At 39.4% G+C, this 22,498-nt stretch overlaps 1 protein-coding gene across 9 annotated transcripts in view; it reads right to left on the bottom strand.

The window, feature by feature from the left end:
* Positions 1–22,498, bottom strand: part of PHACTR2 (phosphatase and actin regulator 2) — a 274,251-nt gene that overhangs the window by 13,769 nt on the left and 237,984 nt on the right. For all 9 annotated transcript variants that reach the window (XM_045499878.1, XM_045499879.1, XM_045499883.1 and 6 more), the window contains 3 exons: positions 22,215–22,276; positions 19,328–19,465; positions 6,029–6,105 (listed from right to left, as the gene is read on the bottom strand). In XM_045499878.1, the coding sequence (XP_045355834.1) occupies positions 6,029–6,105; positions 19,328–19,465; positions 22,215–22,276 (277 nt within the window). The remainder of the gene's footprint in view (positions 1–6,028; positions 6,106–19,327; positions 19,466–22,214; positions 22,277–22,498) is intronic.

The raw sequence follows: 22,498 nt of genomic DNA, 5'->3' as shown, positions 1-22,498 counted from the left end.
AATTCAATGATTCTTTGCTTTAATAAAACAAGTAAATAATTTATCAGCTAATAAAATCACATACATGGATTTTACACTTCACACTCCAAAAAATACTCTTACTTACTAAATTCAAAGTTTACTTTTTAAAAGTAATATTCTCCCTTGATTATAAATCTAATCCATGTGGATACAAAAAAATTCTGGAAAAGAGAATACCCAGAAGAAGATTACAATGACTCATAATCTTACCCCTCAGCTAGCTGTAACTATTTTAAAATTTAGGTTTCAACGAAAATTTGACCTTTCATACCATTTGTCTTTATAATTTAGGGAATCATTTTAAATTTCGGAAATGCCATTTACTATGGAAAGGGAAGCAGCTTTATTTTGCCATGGTGGTCTTCTTCCAGAATGCAATAATCCTATTAAATAATACGCAGCCCTTCAAACAGTCTTCTGGGTTTTGAACAGTGACCTGGGCGGGCAGTTGCTGGTGGCAGAAAACAGACATGTGGCCAGACAAGCAGCAAGTGTTCTAAGAAGCCAATGTGAGAGCTTGGTACCTCTCAGGCCACAGGATGAATTGACTCAGGGATCACTAGTCCTCCCCCTTGTCACATGGCTCCAGAAGGCATTGCAACGCCAGAGAGCCATCCAAAATACACGGGGAGAAATTTGGGGAATTAGATGGAAGAGTGAATCACTGCAATTCTTTACCACTACAGATCCAACATGTCACAGGATATATTCCATGATGGAGGTTTCAGAGGTGTTTTCTGGGTACACCAATAACAGGAATGTCACAACGAATTTAGTGCTAGCACATTATTCAAGGAAAGCTACCATGACGGTATCCTCGCTTCCAGACAGACAACTTAGGGAATGGAGCTTTCATTTTTCTTTTAGGTATTTGTTTTTTTTTTTTTTTTTTTTTAACGTTTTTATTTATTTTTGAGACAGGGAGAGACAGAGCATGAACGGGGGAGGGTCAGAGAGAGGGAGACACAGAATCTGAAACAGGCTCCAGGCTCTGAGTTGTCAGCACAGAGCCCGACGCGGGGCTCGAACTCACGGACCGCGAGATCGTGACCTGAGCCGAAGTCGGCCGCTTAACCGACTGAGCCACCCAGGCGCCCCTTAGGTATTTGTTTTTGATAATAAATTCTTGTATTTCAAAAATTCAAAGAGTGAATTTTTCCCATGCCTGCCCCTACCCACCAATCCTCCGCCCCAGAGGCAACCAATGTTATCAGCTTTTTGTGAATCTCTCCAGAGATACAGAAGCAAAGGAAGCTCTCTCTATGGGAATGGATCCTTCCAGTGTTGACTGATACATCACTGTGGGGGAGATTATCTCTGGATAAAAAGGTGCCCGGGCAGAGGGAGCAGGGCTGTCTTTTATTAACCACTCTAAATCCACAGGGAGTTAACAGATTTAGGTTTTGAATGGCAGGCTTACTTGATATAAGGAGATAATGTCTGCCACTAATAAGGAGAGCTAATAAGTGAGCTGCTCTCTATCTAGATTGCATTTAAAGGGCTAGGAAATGATCAGCAGCCTGTATGCTCCCTCCAAGGGTGACTGCTGCTAAGAGTAATACCATCTTCTACATAAGCGATTTTCTAAATGTAAAACATTATCATATTTTGGCATTATTTTGATTAAACTCAGCAGTGTTTACCAAACCTTTGTCCTCTTAAAGGAAATACTGAAAACAATGTGAAAATCATAAGCAAGATTTTTATAAGTCTTAGAGCCAAAATTTTTCTCTATTGGAATGTAACTAATGATGTAATACAAATTAATGGAAAAATAGCAGTAGACATTTGCTTTGCTGCCAGGTTTTAGAGTACTTAAGCAAGGCATATTTATCTTACTGCTATGAATATTTAATTTTTCTTTATCTGGATAGACATTTTAAAGAGCGTTAATCAATATATTTTTTGGAAAACTTTTAAAGCTTACCTTTGTTACCGTAAAAAAAAAAAAGCCTATAATTTTCTCTCAAAATGCAGCTCATCCCTATTTACATCTATTAATATTTACTTAAACAATAAAGATATCGATAGACTTTTATAGTATATAATAAGTACACTCTAAATTTCTGTAGATGAGTAAATACAGCAAAGTAGCCAATGGAATTTTGAAGGTGAAAAAATATGCCATCAGATATAAAAACACATCACAAATCTATTCTAATTAAACAGTGTGACACAGTGCAAAGATAGACAATAACTCACTAGAGCATAGTAAAGAATCTGGGGGCACCTGGCTGGCTCAGCCAGGCGAGTATGCAACTTTTGATCTCAGGGCTGTTAGTTCAAGTCCCACATTGGGTGCGGAACCCACTTAAAAAAAAAAAAAAAAAAAAAAAGAATCCAGGAACTGATCCATGTGTATATTAAAAGAAGACTTTCACATCAAGGGGGAAATAAATGGGGCAACTGACTACTGATTTAGAACAAAGTAAAGTTAGTTACTCTCTTGAATCATATATCCAAATAAATGCCCAATGGATTAAAGATCTAAGTTTAAAAAAAAAAAAAAAAAAAAAAAAAAGGCAGGGGCGCCTGGGTGGCTCAGTCGGTTGAGCGACAGACTCCAGCTCAGGTCATGATCTCGTGGTTCGTGAGTTCGAGCCCCGCGTCGGGCTCTGTGCTGACAGCTCGGAGCCTGGAGCCTGCTTCGGATTCTGTGTCTCCTTCTCTTTCTGTCCCTCCCCCGCTCATGCTCTGTCTCAGAAATAAATAAACATTAAAAAAAAATTAAAAAAAAAAAAAAAAAAAAAAGGCATATATAAGAACTGAAGATAATAGATTTAAATCTTGGCCTTTCTCCATAAGACACAGAACAATGAAGTAAAAGTAACAATTCAGACATATTTGAATATGCAAAGATTTAAATAAAAGACCATTAAAAAAAGTTAAAAAGTTAAGAATAAATTGGGGGAAAGTATAGTAACATATGCAATAAAGAGCCAATATCCACAATATCTAAGTAATATCTAATTACTAATCCATATGAAAGAGACACCCAAAAGAAAACTAGTAAAAGTAAATAAAAAATGTAAATGGTCAATAAAGATATGTAAAGATACCCAACCTTATAGAAATCAATGAAATAAGATATTATTGTTCATTCTTTAGACTATAGACCCCTCACCACCACCCCTGTCCTGCCCCACCAGTGCTGATGAAGGTGATACACCAGGTATGCTCATAAACTGCAGGTTACAGAATAGCATCTTCCAAAATGTAAAAAATATATCGCCAGTGACCTAGCAAATCTACTCACGGGACTATTACAGAAATACTGGCATCTATGTGTCAGGATATATTTACAAAGAAAGTCAAGGCAGCATTGCTTTCCTAATGAAACACTACAAATTCCATAACATCCATCAATAGAATAATTGTTCAATAATTTATGGTATATTACCTACAAAAGGCCATAAAGTCATTCAAGTGAATGAGGTACACACTAATATGGAAAGATTTTCTAGATCCTGTTTTGTGTGTGACTCAGAAGGGATACATAAAGGCATATGTGTATGTACACATAAATCATAAATATCCATACATGTTTGCAAATGCACAGAAAAGTGACCAGATGGATCTACCTACACCAAACTTTTCCTGGTGATTACCTACGAGAATGGGAATGAAGCTGGGGAAGGATGGAGCGAAGGGAGTTTTCCTTTTTCATGGATGGATTTTTGTATTGTTTGAATGCTTAATTAGAATATATTGGTCCATGACAAATACATATGCAAAAAATAAATGACCTTTACTCTCTTTGCAGCCTCCTTTTTAAAAACTTGTTCATAGCATCCAATAGAAGAGAAAGGACCTCCTTCAGTATAAATTTTTATTTTTTATAAACAGAACTTCCAAAGAAATGCATTTTTAAAATTTGGTTATTTTCCTTTGTAGCTTATTCTTCATATAATGTCATCAAATAAAAATGAGGTAATCAGGAGTTCTATGATTTCTAGGAAAAACACACAGAAGTAAAGCTATCCTGAATGATAAAGAATAGGTTGAGTGTAGTCACTATATCTCAGGGGTCAGGACTCAAAAGCATGCTGTCCTTCCAGTGCATGTACATGTGTATGCTGTCCTTCCAGTTACCCGGAGGTCCCAGCCAACTAGATGTCACCATAAATATTCAGCCACCTTATTATGATCAACTTTACTGGAGAAGTATGGCCACAGGTGTCAAATATCAGCATGAACTTTCCCTGACCTCAGAGTGGAAGGGAGAAAAGGAGGGGACAAATAGGTCTGGCTTGATACGGGCGTGTGACTGGCCCAAGAGTAGATCAGGATAGGATGCAGCCCTCAGATAGAGACAAATCCTACACATTCAGATGGCTAAAAGCCCCGAATGCATTTACAAATAAACATGATATGGGAGGAACCAAAACAAATAAACCTCCCCTAGGAGAAAGGGAGAATTTCTTCTGCATACCAGACATTGTCAAGAAGCAATAGCTTTGGAGCAAGGAGGTCCCCATCAACTTTAGGGAAGGGATTTGCTATTAAATTATGAAGTTGTGCCATGACTTCCTTTATCGTAGGACATGCTCAGCATGGAACAGCACCACCGACAGGAGCCACGGCAGACAGAGCAGCACCATAATATATGGCTGTCCTGCAGAAGCTGTTCTAGCCTAGGGAACCAGTATTTGCTTTCCAGAAAGACCTACTGTGGTCTTCTTCATGTAATCATCTGTCTTGGTATGTTTTTTAACAATTCGATTTTATTTTAATGTTTTTATTTATTTTTAAGAGAGGGAGAGAGACAGAGTGTGAGTGGAAGAGGGGCAGAGAGAGAGGGAGACACAGAATCTGAAGCAGCCAGGGGATGCTCGAACCCACGAACCATGAAATCATAACCTGAGCCAAAGTCAGACACTTAACCAACTGAGCCACCCAGGTGCCCCAACAATTCAATTTAAAAAAAAATTTTTTTTCAATCTTTATTTATTTTGAGAGAGGGACAGAGTGTGAGCAGGGGAGGAGCTGAGGGGAGGGAGACACGGAATCAGAAGCAGGCTCCAGGCCCTGAGCTGTCAGCACAGAGCCTGACGCGGGACTCGAACCCACGAACCATGAGATCATGACCTGAGCTGAAGTCAGATGCTTAACCGACTGAGCCACCCAGCCGCCCCCCAATAATTCAATTTTTAAATGGCATGCAAATTTTTACGAATATATGTGTTATAAAAAAAAAAAACAGACCACATAAATCCATTACAGAGAAATAAACAGAACACCTGTTAAGTGGTGGTGGGGGGGTGTGGGGGAGGGAGGGCAGGTAGTCAGACTATATGATCACATTCAGGTCTCTTCTGGTTTCAGCAGAAGAATAAACTGAAACCGAGGGGGTACCGGGAGTTACAAGAGTAGGATTATTGCAATCTTCCACAGCACCAGTAAAAACTGGATTCCTAGTCTAAATTAAATCTTCTAAAAATTGAGTTTCTATCTTCTCTAGGTTATGTCTACTGTGATCCCAAAGCAGACACAAGGTGCCCATAGTGGCTCTTTCCAGCATCTGTTCTGGGCATAAAACTTCAACTAAGTCTCTTTAAGGACAGAATAAATGATTCTAATGCATTTCTCCTGTCCCAGAAAATAAAGTTAAGAAAGAAACCCAAACATAGCCCTTTGGAATGATTCAGACTTCTGTAGGAAAAAAAAAAAAAAAAAAAAAAAAGACTTAATTTTAGAAATGTTCGTTAGATGGTGTTAGGCTCAACTGTATTTAAAAAAACTTGTAGGGCTGCCTGGGTGGCTCAGTTGGTTAAATGTTCGACTTCAGATCAGGTCACGATCCCACCGCTCATGGGTTTGGGCCCGGCGTGAGGCTCTGTGCTGACAGCTCAGAGCCCGGAGCCTGCTTTGGATTCTCTGCCCCTCCCCTACTCACATTCTGTCTCTTTCTCTCTGTCAAAAATAAACATTAAAAAAACTTAAAAAAACTTTTAATTGTGGTAAAATACACATAAAAAATATGCTGAATTGCATTTTGCCCACCTACCTTGTAAACTGTCGACTCTCTTCATGAACTTCCATTTCTGTGCTTTTAAATTCATTTAGTTCCTTCCTTATTGCTGCCTAAATAGGAAAAAAGAAAAAAAAACAAAAACAACAGATAAACAGAATTGTACTTAGGTCACATATTTTCTTAGCATAACAGCATCAACAAAGCAGACATTCTTTTAAGAAATGTCTTGCAAAAAGAGATTCCTAATTTCTACTAGGTCTTTACCTGGTAGAGGTACGATAAATGTAGTATCACACTATAGCCAAAAAAAACCCAGGTCAGATTTCCTTCAAGTGTCACTGACAAAGAGGAGGGTCAGATGTCCTTCAAGTGTCACTGACAAAGAGGAGAGGAGAAAGGCCTTTGCTAAACTCATCCTGGGACCTAGTCTGTGAGTCACACACATCCCCACCCTCGATGACCACAGGATAGCATAAGTCATAAGACTTTCTCAGAAACAATTATCATTTCCCTATGAAAGTTCTGCATTGCACACCATGTGCAGCGACATGGCCTTGACTAGCTGCCATAGAACTGCTGAGAAGGCAGGTGCTATTTATTCTCTAATTTTGAAAGTTCAGACAAGTAGAATGAAAAGTTTCAGCATAGCACCTAAAGCCACTCGGAAAATGTGTACTAGAATGTGATTACTATTACTATTTAACAAACACATAACCCATGTCACGTAAATGTTGGGATTTGGAGAGATGCTTATGTCTCTCAGGTTGAAATGCTGAAATAATCACAAAAATGTTAATGTGAGTTATCTATTAACAATAGTGACTAGATCATGGATGGTTTCTGCTTTCAACTTTGTGCTTATCCTTTTTTTTTTTTCACTTTAATTATTTATTTTGAGAGAGAGAGAGAGAGAGAGAGAGAGAAGCCCAGGCAGGCTCCACACTGTCAGCGTGCAGCCCGACATGAGGCTCAAACTCATGAACTGCGAGATCATGACCTAAGCCAAAATCAAGAGTTGGACACTTAACTGACTGAGCCACCCAGGCACCCTAACTTTTGCTTATCTTTATTTCCTAATTTCTCTACAAAGGACTTGTCCTTCTTGTAAATAAAAACTATTAATAAAAATATCTCCATACCCTAACCTCTACGATAAATGGACTCTTCAGCCAAAACACAGAATGACACTACAAACCACAGAGAGTGATTTGACTGAGAGATAAGAAAATCTACTTTGTGGTTGGAAAATGATGAATTTTAGAAAGGGAAGAGACAGGAGGAAGCCTGGAGGCCTCTCTCTGGCTTTCTCCCATCACTGACTGTCTCTGCAATATGCAAGCTTTCCTCCAACAGGCTTTTCAGTGTTGTATTTAAATCCCGTAGTCATAGAGTGTCTCATCTCCCTACATGCATTCCTCAGCTGCTCTAGTTTCTACAGGGAACCTGTGGCTGGGAACTGTGGAAGTAATTCTTGCTACTGAGTTCCGAAAGGGATAAAGCAAGCAGAAAGATATTTGTGGGCCTGAGTCCCCTGTGGTAAGACCATACATCTTGTCTCACAAGAGAAATCAACACTGAGGGTACTTTGCTGTACTCACTGTAAATACTGGTACCTAAACCAGGAGCTGAAATAGTGAACATACCCTATACAAATTGCCAATTGGCATCTATCGGAAAGACTTCCTTGAAAGGAAGTATTTTAATATAGAGAGTGGCAGAGAATCCCATCTCCATGTTCATTTTCATTTTCTCCTCCAAATTGAAGATTTCAGTAGAGGAAGTACAAAGTGGTACACTTGGTGTCAGAAGTCATGGGTTGTAGTCTTGCCCTTATGCCTTCAATAGCAGTGGCCCTCAGTGAATTATTTTGCTCCAAAACTTGTTTTCCCCTCTGGGGAATGGGAATGGGAATTCCTTACAGTATTACAAGACTCAATTAAGAGCATACGTGTGGGGCACCTAGGTGGCTCAGTCAGTTGAGTGTCTGACTTCTGATTTCAGCTCAGGTCATGATCCCAGGGATGTGGGATCAAGTCCTACGTCAAGCTCCATACTGAGCGTGGAGGCTGCTTAAGATTCTCTCTCTCTTTCTCCCTCTCTCTCTCTCCCTCCGTCCTTCTCCTCTGCTCATGCTCTCTCTAAAATTAAAAAAAAAAAAAGAAAACAAAAAGTTCTGTCTTCATGGAGTTTATACTTATAGAATATACTTAAAATTATATACTTAAAAAAAGAGCATATGTGAAAGTGCTTTGCACACTAAGTATTCAATAAAATGCCATTATTGTGAAACTTTTGAAAGATGAACTAAATTTTAGTTTATGACTGTGACTAACAGTTCTTTCGCTGTTATTTGGAGAGTCTACTATGTGCAAGATAATGTCACTGAACGAGACTCAAAGACAAATAAGGCAACGTCCTTATTCTCAATAGTAGGTTGGCTACTGATCTAAGAGTCTGGCAGAAGTCAGTGAAAGCATTCTTTTAGAATCAATTGGGATATAGAATCTACAAAAAAGAGTACCATATGGTTTATTTTTAATTGTAAATTGTATGCTACACATCCCTTACATTAGTAACATTTACAATTCACTTACAACCATATACATATGCATTTTTCCTGAGAAATTCAGTTTGAGACTCTTGGGCATATCCCATATGCACATCTGCAGTGTGACTTTGTCATTCCCCCATCAAGAGGTAGAGTCTGTCTCTCCAGCCTTGAATCCGGATGACTCCTGCAACTACTTTAAGCAATAGAACAAAGAGGAGGTGAGGTTGTGCTAGTCTGGGATGTAGCCCTTGACTGATTTGGCATCTTTTGTCTCCTTCTTCCTGGAAGTCAGCTGCCATGGAAAAAAAAAATGTGACCACTCTCAGGAGACCATACTGTGAGAAAGCCAAGGTACAGGAAGAGGCCAGGGAGGATGGGGTGCCATGTGGGTGCCTACAGAGGCCAAGGAGCAACAAGGCACAGATGCAACAGTGAGGGAGCCATCTTGGAAGTGGTGAGCAAAATAAGATGGTTAAGTCACTAAATGTTGATAACCCGAACACTATCTCATCTTACAAATGATAAAATGGAGGCCTTGAGAGATAGGGTGACTTGCTAGATATTGAATGGATGTTAAAGGGCAAAGATGGGGCTCATACGTAGGCCTTCTTACTTCAAGTCCCTCAGTCTTTCCAATGAAATGAGCATCAGAGCCTAAGTCATCCAGATAATTGCCTCAGATCTCTATGTTGTGTGGGCTGGTTTGTAATTAGGAATAATGAGTCAGTTATAGGCAATGAATATGATGTGAAATTCTAGGGACTGATTATTTGGAAATATGTTATCAGCAAGACATGACTACAGTCAAAGAAATACTCCTTTCAAAAATTCACTGCAGGACTAACACAATTATATTCCAAGAATTGCTTCCTCTTACTATTTAAAGAAGGTTATGAGAGGAAAAGAGTGATTAAAGATGCTTTGTGTTCAGAAAATACAAGTACAATAATCTTAACTCCCTTCTATGCAAATGAGGCCAGAGTTTAGGCCTAATGACTTCTCCCATAAATGTAAATGGGACTGATTGTGTAGAAAGATAGAGGATAAAAGAGCTAGGCTGCTGTAGTGAGATTGGAGCCTGAATGGTGCTGAGCTGGACCCAACACTGGTAAGTCACTGAGCCAAAACCAGGTATTTCTAAGACTGGAACAAAACAAACCCCAGGAGATAGCACTGAGAGCAAATACACAGCATTTTTTGGTACCATGAGAATAATAGAGAGGAAAGAGGAAACAAAAATGACTGAAATGAACTTTAAAATTGACTAGTGATGACCAGCGATGGAAGGTCTGCTTAATCTCTTCCAGTCAGCTCCGGGGTCATCCTGGCCAGGAGCATCAGGTAACTTTTGAAAATATGGGCCCTGCTGCCTTCTCAAATAGCATGAGCAGTGAAGCCAGGATTAACTAGAGCTCCCATCATTTGATGTCTTCTGCTTATTTCTTTGGTAGAAATCTGATGTGGAACAAGGAGGGAATTTCTTGACTACTCATCAAGCTCGATGCTATGCAGAGGTAAGTGTACTCTTCTTTGCTGCCAGGACAACCAGGAACAGGCCAAGAATATCTCGGCAGAGAATCAAAATCTCAGTCTTTCCTGTGACCTGTTTAGACAGTGCATTCCTGGAAGGGTAGTATGTTCATCTTTATGTCCCCGTTATCTAGGACAGTTCTATTTTATTCTCTTATTTTATTATTTTAAGGTTATTTATTTATTTTAAGAGAGAGAGAAAAAGAGAGAGCACTGTCAGTGCAGAGCCCTATATGGGGTGCAAACTCACGAACCATGGGATCATGACCTTAGCAGAAAACAAGAGTCAGATGCTTAACCAACTGAGCCACCCAGATGTCCCTTTCTTCTTTTTAAGTTTATTTATTTATTTTGAGAGAGAGAAAGCATGTGAGCAGGGTGAGGCAGAGAGAGAAGGAAAGAGAATCCCAAGCAGGCTCCTCACTGTCAGCACAGAGTCCGTTGCAGGGTTCAATCTCACAAACCATGAGATCATGACCTGAGCCAAAATCAAAAGTCAGGCATTTAACCTACTGAGCCACCCATGCACCCCCTAGGACAGTTAATTATTACAAGGGTTTTAATATATAAGTAATTACTGAGTAACTTCTAGGGCAAACCATGTACTATCTGAATTTTCAATTCTCTTTCACTGGATAATTTCATTCATCCATTCATTCACTCATTCATTCATTTATATTTTTTAAGACAGAGACAGAAAGAGAGAATCCCAAGCAGACTTCATACTCAGCACAGAGCCTGACACAGGGCTCAGTTCCACAACCCTGGGATCATGACCAAGAGTCCAACACTCAACTGACTGTGCCACCTAGATGCCCCTTCACTGGATAATTTTCAACTAGACTGTAAACTGAGGTTTCAAAGCATAATGAAAACATCACCAATGGGGAACAAAGCTTAGATTATCAAGCCTGCCCGTGAATGTAACACTGGTAAGCGCTACCATTTATTGATGAGCTAGAACTTCATGAATATATTACCTAATTCTCAAGATGGATATAATTGGCTCTACAAGTAAGGAAACTCAAGTTAAATGATTTAGCCAAGGTCAAACATCTCCCAAGTGGCCAAGTCAGAAATGAAACCCTTAAAAGCCCAGCTCTAAAGCCTGTCCTCTCCTCTGTACCATGGAGCTTCATAGCCTACCCCAGGGAGATGGCAACTGTCAGGTTAACCTTGATCTTCAGGCCAAGTTGATGGCCTTCTCTGGCTCTGCCTATTCTGTCATCTTAAGGCTCATTTATCCACTTCAGCACAGATACAGATAGACATCATCTGTATCTTTATGTTTGTGTATCTGTTTCTAGTGCTGTACTCAAGTACATATATTTTGAATTGAAAATTGTATTTTATTTTTTTTAATTTTTTAAAATGTTTATTTATTTTTGAGAGAGAGAGAGAGAGAGAAAATGAGTAGGGGAGGGACACAGAGAGAGGGAGACACAGAATCTGAAGCAGACTTCAGGTTCCGAGCTGTCAGCACAGAACGTGACACAGGAGCTTGAACTCACAAGCTGTGAGATCATGACCTGAGCTGAAGTCGGACACTTAACCGACTGAGCCACCCAGGTGCCCTGAAAGTTGTATTTTAAAGGTGAATTAAGCTCAAATTCACAATTAATAAGGCATTTCTCCCACCACTTCTCTTTCCCAATTTGAGCAATTTAATAAGGCTACCGGATTTATGAGATTCTCTACAGCATTCTCCACAGTGTTTTCACAGAATGAGATTTGATTGGTTATTGACTGCCTCCCGATCCCTTCTCTTTACACACTTGAACTTCAAAGATTTTTTTAAATGCAAAGTCGTATCTTAGTGGGGCCAAGAAATAGTAGGAGGAGAAGAGACAGAAGGATGGCCCCTTTAGGAGGCAGGAAGTCCAGTGTTTATTTTGAGAGCAGAGGTGGAAATACTTGATTCCAATATTTGTTTTTCTTTAAATGGGATTTATAGTTCAAAAGTGAAAAAGTAAAACTCTTTTTTACCATGAAAGTTAAATTACAGATTATTATACCTAACTGGTATAAAATACATTACTTATAGAATAAAATATATACTCGTTGAATAAAATACATGATCTTTAACCTATCATTATATATCATGAAGAGTTTTATTTTAAGGTAAAAAGCAACACAAATCCAGAAATGCTTGTTACAATAATGGTGTTTAGCACGTATTATTTTCATTCTAAGATGACAAACACACTAAGACCATTAATAGCATCTTTGGGCAATAACTACCATTTCATTATATTCCTCTTTTAACATGTAGAGAAAATAAATAACTATTTTTTTCAGTGTTAGGTAGGTAGAAAATAATATTTTTAGAAGTTCTTAAAAGTACCATGCACTGATATGCATTATAATTGTTGTTTCTTCTTTTTATATTTTTGAATATTCTGATTTTTGCTGACAAACATGAGTCATTTGTGTATACACAATATACTATACATTAATGGCATTTTAAATTGTTGTGTTTTTCTATCTTCTATCTTTAAAAAGCATGGAACATTTTTTTATCTAAAAGAAATGGTTCTTATTTTTCGTCAAGGAAAAATATTTTACAATATAAATCCAGTTCTAAAAATGCTGTCCTTTAGAGCTTCACAAGTGTCAGGAGAAATGGGAGAGACAATGTCACAGGAAAAATAATGAGCCTCATATGTGAGGAGGGAGGGGTTCTGGCTGAGCTCTGGGGCTCAGAGTTTGCTCTGCAGGGGAGATGCCAGTCATGTGCCTTTAAAGTGCTCTTGAACAGACACTAGGCTGCAGAAGAAAAACTGACCAAGTAGATCTCCCCTGCAGCCTAGAAGTCCGGCACAAAAATCTATTTTTGTTTCAACACAAAATTAAAAAGAAAAATCCTCTTATTATAACTAGAGATGAAGGAGTTTAGCCTTCCAACAACAGACATGAGTTAGAAATGACTATTTCTAGGGTATGGAAAATTTAATCATTTAGACTTCCGCTGCTTCCACACTTTGTACCTGCTGTGATCTTTACTCATTTCCCAGGCCACTCCCTACCTGCCTTTGTGAAATTCAGCATTTGAATATCAAGCCAGCTGGGAATGGTGGATGTGGCAATTACATTTGTAAAAGATGGCAGCAATAACACCTCCAGCCCACATGTTCTTCTGCAATATGACCTTGCCAATCCCTCATTGAAAGGTAGAGCGAATTCCCCTCGCTCTGAAGCTGGGCTGATCTTATGACCTACTTATAAGTAATAGAATGTGGAGGAATAAGGCTGGGTGTCTTCTAAAGTAGGGTTAGAGAAAGCCATACGGCTTTTACCTTGTTCTCTTGGGCCACTGGCTCTGGAAAAAGCCAGCTACCGTGTAACAAGTGTGACAAGTCTGAGGCCACTATGCAGAAGAGGCCATGTGTAGGTGCTTTGGTGGATAGCCTCAACTGAGCCCAGCTTCTGAGCCATCCTCTCTAAGATAACAGACATGTAAAGAAGCCATCTGGGACCCTCCAGAGCAGCGTATCTGTCAGTTTTGAGTAACACTGAGTAACCAGAGTCAACCTCATGAAAGGCAGAAGAATTGCCTAGCTGAGTCCTGACTAAATCCCCAACCCACAAAATGTGTAAGATGGAATAACATAGTTGTGATTTTCAGTCACTAAGTTTTGGCAAGTTCACTGCACAAAAATAGTGACTGCAGCAGGGACAACTGAGAGTCACTAAATAAGAGGTGAGTGACCAAAAGCCCACAACTAGGGGAGGAGAATGTAAGAAAACTTAAACAACAGTGTACACAATTTCTTTCATTTTTTTTAAGATTTTTTTTTAAAAGTTTATTTATTTTTTTTAGTACTCTCTATACCCAACATGGGGCTTGAACTCATGACCCTGAGATCAAGAGAAGCAAGCTCCGGGCGCCTGGGTGGCTCAGTTAGTTAAACGTCTGACTCCAGTTCAGGTCATGATCTCACAGTTTGTGAGTTCAAGCCCTGCATTGGGCTCCACGCTGACAGGGCAAAGCCTGCTCGGGATTCTCTCTCTTTCTGCCCTCTTGCTGCCTGTTCTGTGTGCATTCTCTCTCTCTCTCAAAATAAATAAAAAACTTAAAAAAAAAAAGAGTTGCATGCTCTTCTGACTGAGCCAGCCAGGCACCTCTATACTATTCTTACAAAACGACATACCTTGACTAGCCCTTCTACTGAAAAACCAAGTAAAATGCTGTATATAACATTAAAAAATTTATCTTAAGTGTACTAATTAGCTGGTAAGAAAGTAAAAAATACTTCGATGGAAAATAATAAATGAAGATGAAGTGCAGAGAAATGGGGTAAGCAGAGCACTGAAATTGGCTTTGACCTTGAGGGCATTTGCTATGTGGTGACTCCAAGCGGTCATCTTCATAGCTTAGTGAGATACTGAAGACCAGAGACAAAACCTGCCCAAGGTGGAAAGTCTAATACATGATCCTCCTGCCATAGAGAGGGGCCCTTATGGCATAGCCTCAGTGAAGGCTATGCTAGAATGTCTGATCCCAGAGAACCGCACAGAAAGTGTCATGCTGATGCTTAGTGGATGAGGGAGAATGAAATCTATCCTAAATATATGAATCCATAGGTAGCCCTCACATGGGTTTACAGTGTGAATTCATTGAACTAAGGTGGTCTAAAACAACTCACCTTTATGTTAAAATAATATTGGATAAAATAGTCTTTACAACAGAAAGCATTTCTTGAATAGAGTCTCATAATAAAGGCTTCATCAGGAAAATGTAATTATTCTAAACATATATATCTATTAACACAATCTCGGAATATAGGAGTAAAACTGATAGAATTATAAAGAGAAGGGAAGATCCATATATGTATTGGGAGAGATAACATATTCCTCTCATGGTATAGGATAGACCAGGCAGACAAAAAAAAAAAAAAAGCAAGGATAAAAAAGCCAAGGATACAGAAATCTGAATGAGACCAACAAGATTTAGTTTCAGACATATTTTAAATGCCATACCCCCAAACTGAACACACACAGTTTTCAAGGATATATGGAACATTTTATAATTACTGACCATATACTTTTAAAATCCCAGTATTTAAGGCCACACCTCAGGCCAATTAAATCAGGATCTTTGGAGGTGGGTCCCAGGGATCAGCATTCTTATAGCTCTTCTGGGTGACTGTAATGTGTAACCAAGGTTTGGAACCACTGACATACAGTGCCATATATAGCTTTCGGTGCTATATCAGAAAAAAAGGAAAGAAGAAGGTTAATGATTTAGAGTCCATCTTAAGTTAGAAAAGAACAGCCAAATAAAGGCAAGAAACTTAGAAGAAAGAAGATCAAAGAGCAAACAGCAACATAGAAAACATACTAGAGATGATCTACTCTACGGAGTTAAAGGCATATCTTTTATCTTCTAAAGACATCAGCTCTAGGTAAATGAAGAACTTAAATGTGAAAAGCAAAACTATACATGTTTTGGAAAACAGTATAGCAGAATACATTTTGGATTTTGGTATGGGAAGAATTTTTTCAAAGAAACAAAATCACAAGCCATAAAGAAAAGTGGATAAATTCACTGTATTAAAGGTAAGAATCTCTTTTGTCAAAACATACCATAAAGAGAATACAATGTTATAAGTCGGGAGAAGATAAATATGTATTTGCAATATAGATAACTGAAATATAGGAAGAACTCCTATGAGTCAACAAGAAATTGATAACCCAAAAGAAAATAGACAAAAGACAGGCACAAAAGTAGAATCCGTACGCAGAATAGGTATGAAAATATGCTCAACCTCATTAGTAATTAATGAGAGGCAAAGTATAAGTGCAATGAGATATTATTTCATAACTACTAGGTTGTCAAGTAAAAAAAAAACAACAAAAAAGGAACAAAAAGACTGGCCATCACATGTTGGCAAGAACATAGAACTCTGGGAAGTTTTAACCTTTGCTGGTGGGAGGGTAAACCAGAGCAATTCTTTTGGAAAGCTATTGCCACTGCCTAATTTAGCCGAACATTCCTACATTCTAGGACCCAGCAATCCCATTGTAAGGAATATATGCTAGAAAAAAGTCCTGGATCCATGTCCCTGAAGATGATACACGAATCTTCATAGTATATAGCTTGAGAATGTAAAATCTAGAAACTAAGTAATCAACAACTAAATGGATAATTACTTTGCGACTGATACATATAACAAAGTATTATATTTCAGTGAAAAAGAAAAATGATGGCCTAGTGCGTTAACCCAGATTCTTTGGTGTTGACTGAATGATGCAACACCCAGAAGTACAGCGTATGACGTACTTAGCCTCCAAAACTGGCAAAACTAACAAATATACAGCTATTGTTTAGAGGTATAAATAAGGTGGTTAAAACTCCTAAAAAGGAAAGAAAGGAAATAATTAAGACAAAAGTCAGGGTGGTGGCTATTCCTTTTTTTTTTTTTTTAATTTTTTAATGTTTATTTATTTTCGGGGTGGGGTATAAAGGGCAGAGAAAGAGGGAGACACAGAATCTGAAGCAGGCTCCAGGCTCTGAGCTGTCAGCACAGAGCCCGACATGGGGCTCGAACCCACAAACTGTGAGATTATGACCTGAGCTGAAGGCAGATGCTCAACCAATTGAGCCATCCAGGTGCCCTGGTGGTTATTCCTTATGGAAGGGAGAGAAATGCAATTGGGAAGGAGCACACAGAGCTCTTTTCAGGTACTAGTAATATTCAGGGATTAATAAAACAGGTCTCTTCCTTTTATTAGTTAAATGGTACATTTGTTTCACACATTCTTCACCATGTGATACAATTCACAACTAAATAAAATAAAAAACCAAAATGCCAGAAGAATGTATACGACCAGAACTGAGACAGGGTTAGGGTTGAGAAAGAAATGTTATCTGTTGTTAACACTCACCCTAAAGACTGAACCTGACCTCAAGCCTCGTGTTTCTTTGTGAGGTGTCAGACAACACATGAGGTCATAAGTGAAGTCTACTGCTGCTGAACAGAGAGGGGAAAGTGCAGGAAGGAAGGCAAATAAAGCAGTGGAAACCACTCAGAATTACATGTGAGGCAGTAAAGGGAAGAGCAAAGGGCTGCTGGTTGAGGGCTGTGATTAGGATAAAACACACTCAATAGTCTTAGCTGTGTTTCACATCAGCCCAAGAGGGGTTCCCAGGGGGAGACATGTTTTTCACACCCATGACAACTTGCAGGAGACCTGGATGTGAGGAGTAGGCAGTAGGCAAATGGCAGGCTCCCGCCGTCCACACCATGCTTAATGAGATACCTTCAAGGCTCACCTCAAGGGTGGGAGGGGCTTGCCCCCAAATCTTCCCACCTTTCCCCTTACCCTCTCTCAGGACTCCATGCACTCTGCACTCACAGCACTTGTGTCCATGAGTATACCCTCTGACTAGAACACAAGGCTCTCAAGACCAGGCATTCTTCTTCTTGGTAACCTAGGGAATAGTACAGGGCTGGACTTTACACAGGGAGCCTTGGGGGTGAGGGCAAGAAACCACAGTAAGTAGTTTACAGGCAATTCTTTGTAACCCATAACCTTGACATTTCCTTCAAGAAACAAGGCACTGATTAGCAGTGAGCTTGACACGTACCTGTGTACCAATCTTCTTCATCCCCTGGTGGCTTCCCTCAACCTGAGTGATTTTACCTGCCTTGGAGAAGCCTCTACCTTTAGGGCGTTCCTCAGCCTGTGCTCGCCATCCCAGCCGCAAGGGTCCCTTCCTTGCCTTTTCTACAAACATACATTCTCCTGCTGCTCCATTGATTATGCCCTACTATATCAGTTACTGGCCTTTTCTCCTATGTATTCAACCTTTCTTTTTCTTTTGGCCCCTTCTTTGTGGCATAAAAGATTGCTCAGGTATTTCTCGTATATATAAAAGCTTGCAGCCTCCACAATCATCACCGCTCAAGTGATTACCTCCTTCTATGGCTTCTCCTTCACAGCCAAGACTCTTGAGGTTTTATTTTATTTTCCTTTTCTCTACTAGTCAGGCTTCCACCCACCAGACTGCTAAAACGTCCCCTCTAGCCACATGACTAACCACTTGTGACCTGATCTTCTCCTGCCTAGGCTATTGGGCTACGTCTTCTCCTCTTTCCCTACCTCACAGACATTTCTTCTTCATGTTCGACTGCCTCTTCACCAACGTTGGGTCCCTTGGGTGCTATTCTTAGCCTCCCTCTACTCTCTATTCTCATTCCAAACATCCTTCCTTTGTGATCATTTTCCTCCCTCATTTTCATTTCTTCTTATGAGCAGATGATTTCTGATCTGTATCTCTGATACGTGCTTGAATGCAGCAGGTGCTTTACAGAATGAAACCTATTAAAAAGCTTCAGCACGGCATATAATTAAAATACTGAGCTCTAGCATTAAGACTGTATGTGGCATGAGTTTATTTGATACCAAATTTTGCTTAGAGACAAAAATTAGAAATCATTATTTGGGATATTAGGAAAACCCTAAACTGAAGAATTTGAAAACAAAAGGTTAGCAAAATTGTTTGGCTTTGGAACTATATTACTCATAAAATAGTCTTTCTCCATGATGGGACTCACTATACATTTCAAGTTTTTCTGGACTGTGAGCTATGATATAGATTAAGAGTTGGTAAACCATAGCCTGCAGGGGAAATCTGGCCCACCACCTGTTCTTGTAAAAAAAGTTTTATTGGAACACATATACATCCATTCACTTACCTGTTGTCTATGGCTGCTTTCAGACTACGACAGAGCTGAGCTATTGCAACAAAGACTATATGGCCCACAAAGCCTAAAATATTTACTCTCTGGCTGTTTGTAGAAAAAGTGTGTCAGCCTTCATATAGATCAATACCTTTTTCACTATTAACATATCCCTTGTATAAATTGTATTTCACTATTAACATATCCCTTGTATATAATTGTATAACTTGTATAAATTATATTTTCTAACAGTAAGGAAAAATCATGGCTGTGGAACTACCGTGCCCTCAATCCAGGTATGAATGCAGGCAGGTTACACGGTAACTAAGAACTCATTTTTTCTAAGACTTAGCTGAAAGAACTCCATTGCTATTCCTAAATGGATCACTTAAGTGGCTCAAATAACTAAAGGCAGAAAACTTTTGAGTTATGTGGTAATATCTAGCCTCCTGGGACGACTGATATGTGTGTGTTTGCGGGGTGAGGCCACACGGATATTGAAGCTTTGAGAAAAGCAATAAAATCATAAATAAAATCACGGCTAAAACCATGAGGATTTCTTGCCTTGTCTGCAGGTGTTAACCTGGCCCAGGGCTTGTCTGCCCGGCGATCGTAGTCAGGAGACTCGGTGACTTCCACATACTCATTAAACCGCAGGATCCTTCGAGCTTGGAGCTCGGCCACTGTAGGTCTCAGGCTGAGCTGCAGGGGGATAGGGAAAAAAGGACAAGTTCAGGAGACCATTTACAGCCTCATGGTGGCAAGTTGTCTATAGAGAACTTCAAAGTTATGGTTAAACAAGGTCACTTTCAGATATCCAAAAGAGAAAAAAAAGGCAGCAGCATCTTGGGAGTTTCTAATGAGAACCAGAAAGCAGTGTGCCCTAATTCTGAAACTATAAAAATCATCATTGTTAGATAGGTCACAGGCGTTGGCAGCCATCTGCGTTATGCTATTTTCCCCAACTTGCCTGGCATTGCGATAAAGGCACCTGTCATCCCTGACACAAGGAACACGAAGCCACGCAGACACAATAGCAATCCAGATATAGGATGGCTGGCTTGGAGACTGAATCATCCAGACAAAAGCACTGTAACTTTTCGAAATGAGATCTCTGTTCCTATTATATTAAACCTCTATATTCAGAAATGTACAAAGTTATGACAAAGAAATGGTCCGGTGAAGGGCGTGTCTATGGTGGTCATCTGGGAAGGACTAGAGACCCAGGCCCAGATTTGACATTATCCCGGTGGGAAAAGCTGCTGTGCAGAAATGCACAGGGGCACGGAGTACATTCAGGGGGCCTTAACTCCTTAAAATAGGCTGAGACCTTTAAGACACTTCTAATAACTTGGATTCCTCCTATGGTCTTAGTCAAATTCAAATTTACAGTTATATTTAATCCACCCAGCCCTGTGTATTTGTTCTCCTCTCTTGGTCCTTTCCCAAGCCCAAGAATAAAGAGAGATGGCTCTGAGACACTAAAGATTGCTGGGCCCTAGCTGACAGGCATGATCCACTCTCTGCTACTAAGGTTCATGCTTCTGTGGCCTCTCTCAGTCTGGAGATGCCATAGACCCAGGCCTCTTTTACCCATGGGGTCCATTTCCAGTATCTTTTTTACCCATAGATGTACTGTGTATACAGCCAGACCATTCATTGTCTAAGTGGTCTTCTTTTGGAGAAGTTCCGTATGCATACAACTTCAATTTAAAAAAACTGAGCACCTTGACACACAAAAATGATGTGTTTGTGGAAAACAAACAAACAAAACCCCAAAAAACCTTTCCTGAGCCTCAGTGTCCTCTTGAGTAAAATCAGAGGCTGAAGCAGGTCAATGCTCTAACATTCAAGTCACTTGAGCACTCCTATAAGGGCCTGGGTCTACACTCTGAGTTCACTTGAGCTGGGGTATGGCAACCGTGACTCCTTCTAGCTTCATAAAGCCCTGGTAGGCAATGGACAGAGGGAGGAATGATCTAAATGGTTCCCTTATACTCACATGTTGTTCAATCTATATTGCTAGCTTCTTACTGCCTCTCCAGGGCATGTGGGGGTAAGGAGGTAGAGAAATCACTGCCTCTGGGGAGTGCCCGAAAGGCAAGGGACCAGAGGCCACATGGGTCAGAAATTCTCCATCCAGTCTTGCCCTTTAGGACTGTGTTATTAGCGCGATGGAATGTTCTGTACCTATGGCAGAGAGCTCTGTAGAGTGGAGGGAAGCGGGAGTCAGGGGGTCAGGCCAGGCTCTGTTGCCTCCCGGTGGGGCCCAAATGGATTGACAAAAGATAACTGTGTATGGCAGGGGTGAGCATGGACAGTGAGGAGGGGCTATTCTTATTTGTAGCTGGTAACATAACAGCCACCGAATGCCACAAGAGCCATCTCTAGCAATTCAGTTTACAGGAACTTTGTCAGCTTGATCATTACTTGACATGTAGGATCTTTGAAAAAAAAAAAAAAAAAAAAAAAAGAGATGAATTAAGGATCTTTTTCCCTAAAAATGAAAACCAAAATCTCTCAAAATAGTCTCCAACTTTTCCATGGGAATGGAGTTTCTTCTGTATGCCTTAGAGTGCTTTTGCTGTGGACTCCCCAGCCATCTCAGATAAACGTGGGTCAGGTCACACACTTCACTGCAGATGTCATATTTTACTTATCCTGCCTTATCCAGGTGTGAAAGGTATAATCTGAAGAATTACAAGTAAATCTTTATATATTTGTATAAAGATTTATAGTGAAATATAATGAAAGATAAACTCTGATAGTGCTTAATTTTTCCGAAGACTATTGTTATTCTAACACAGAAAAAGCGATGACCCTGGTGTCAGATTTATGTTTTTATGAGTGGGTGGAAACAACAGTCCGAGTTTTGGAGGTAAGCCATTTGTCAAGTTAGGTAGCCCAGCAGCAGGCAGGTTGGGTACTCAAGTTCACTTAAAAATTCCTGACCCAGCTCACACATGGACTAGTGGCAGATCTTCAATTTAATATTTATGTAATATTTCCAAGACTACACAGAAAACGTGAGCATTTTTAAAAACTGTATATTGAAAAAAAAATAAAAATAAAAAAAATAAAAACTGTATATTGAAATGTTAATAATGGTTATCGCTGAATAAAAGACATTTGTGTGGTTTTCTTTTCTTTTTTGTTCCTCTTCGCATTTAAACAAGTATTCACACAGATTACATGCTATATTCGTAATTGGTAAATGTAATTTAAAACTTTTGATTGTTAACTTTTCAAATTAGCATATCATGCAATCGTAAATATAAACATAATCCATATTATATGCATTCCATTGATCTTAATGTCTTTGATTAGGTAGTGAACTAATCGGAGTAATTATTCCTCAGTATCAAATGTAAAGGCAGAGGGCTGATCTGCATTTAAATAATGAAGTATATCTCAAAACACACATGATCATTAACAGTCATGTTTTCATCACCTTTCTGCTGAGTCTGCGCTTAAGTTCCATTTTTGCTTCTTGTTCTTCCTCTTCATTCTTTTCTGTTTATGAATGAGGGTGGGGGAGGAAACGCAGGAAGACTTAGTTACTATAAATGATATTATAATCAGAAAAGTAGATCAGGCCACAACTATTTGACTTAGATAATGATCAAACACTCTGACATAAAAAGTTGTCAAAAGATTTTGCAGAAAGATCGATCATTAATTTATATATCACTTTTTCTCCTTATGGGATCGGTTTCCTTACTGACTATAAACCTT

This window comes from Leopardus geoffroyi, chromosome B2, assembly GCF_018350155.1.
Source record: "Leopardus geoffroyi isolate Oge1 chromosome B2, O.geoffroyi_Oge1_pat1.0, whole genome shotgun sequence".
In the NCBI taxonomy this organism is placed as follows: Eukaryota; Metazoa; Chordata; class Mammalia; order Carnivora; family Felidae; genus Leopardus; species Leopardus geoffroyi.
The sequence above is the reverse complement of the archived record's forward strand: the minus strand, read 5'-3'. Positions and strand labels throughout refer to the sequence as shown.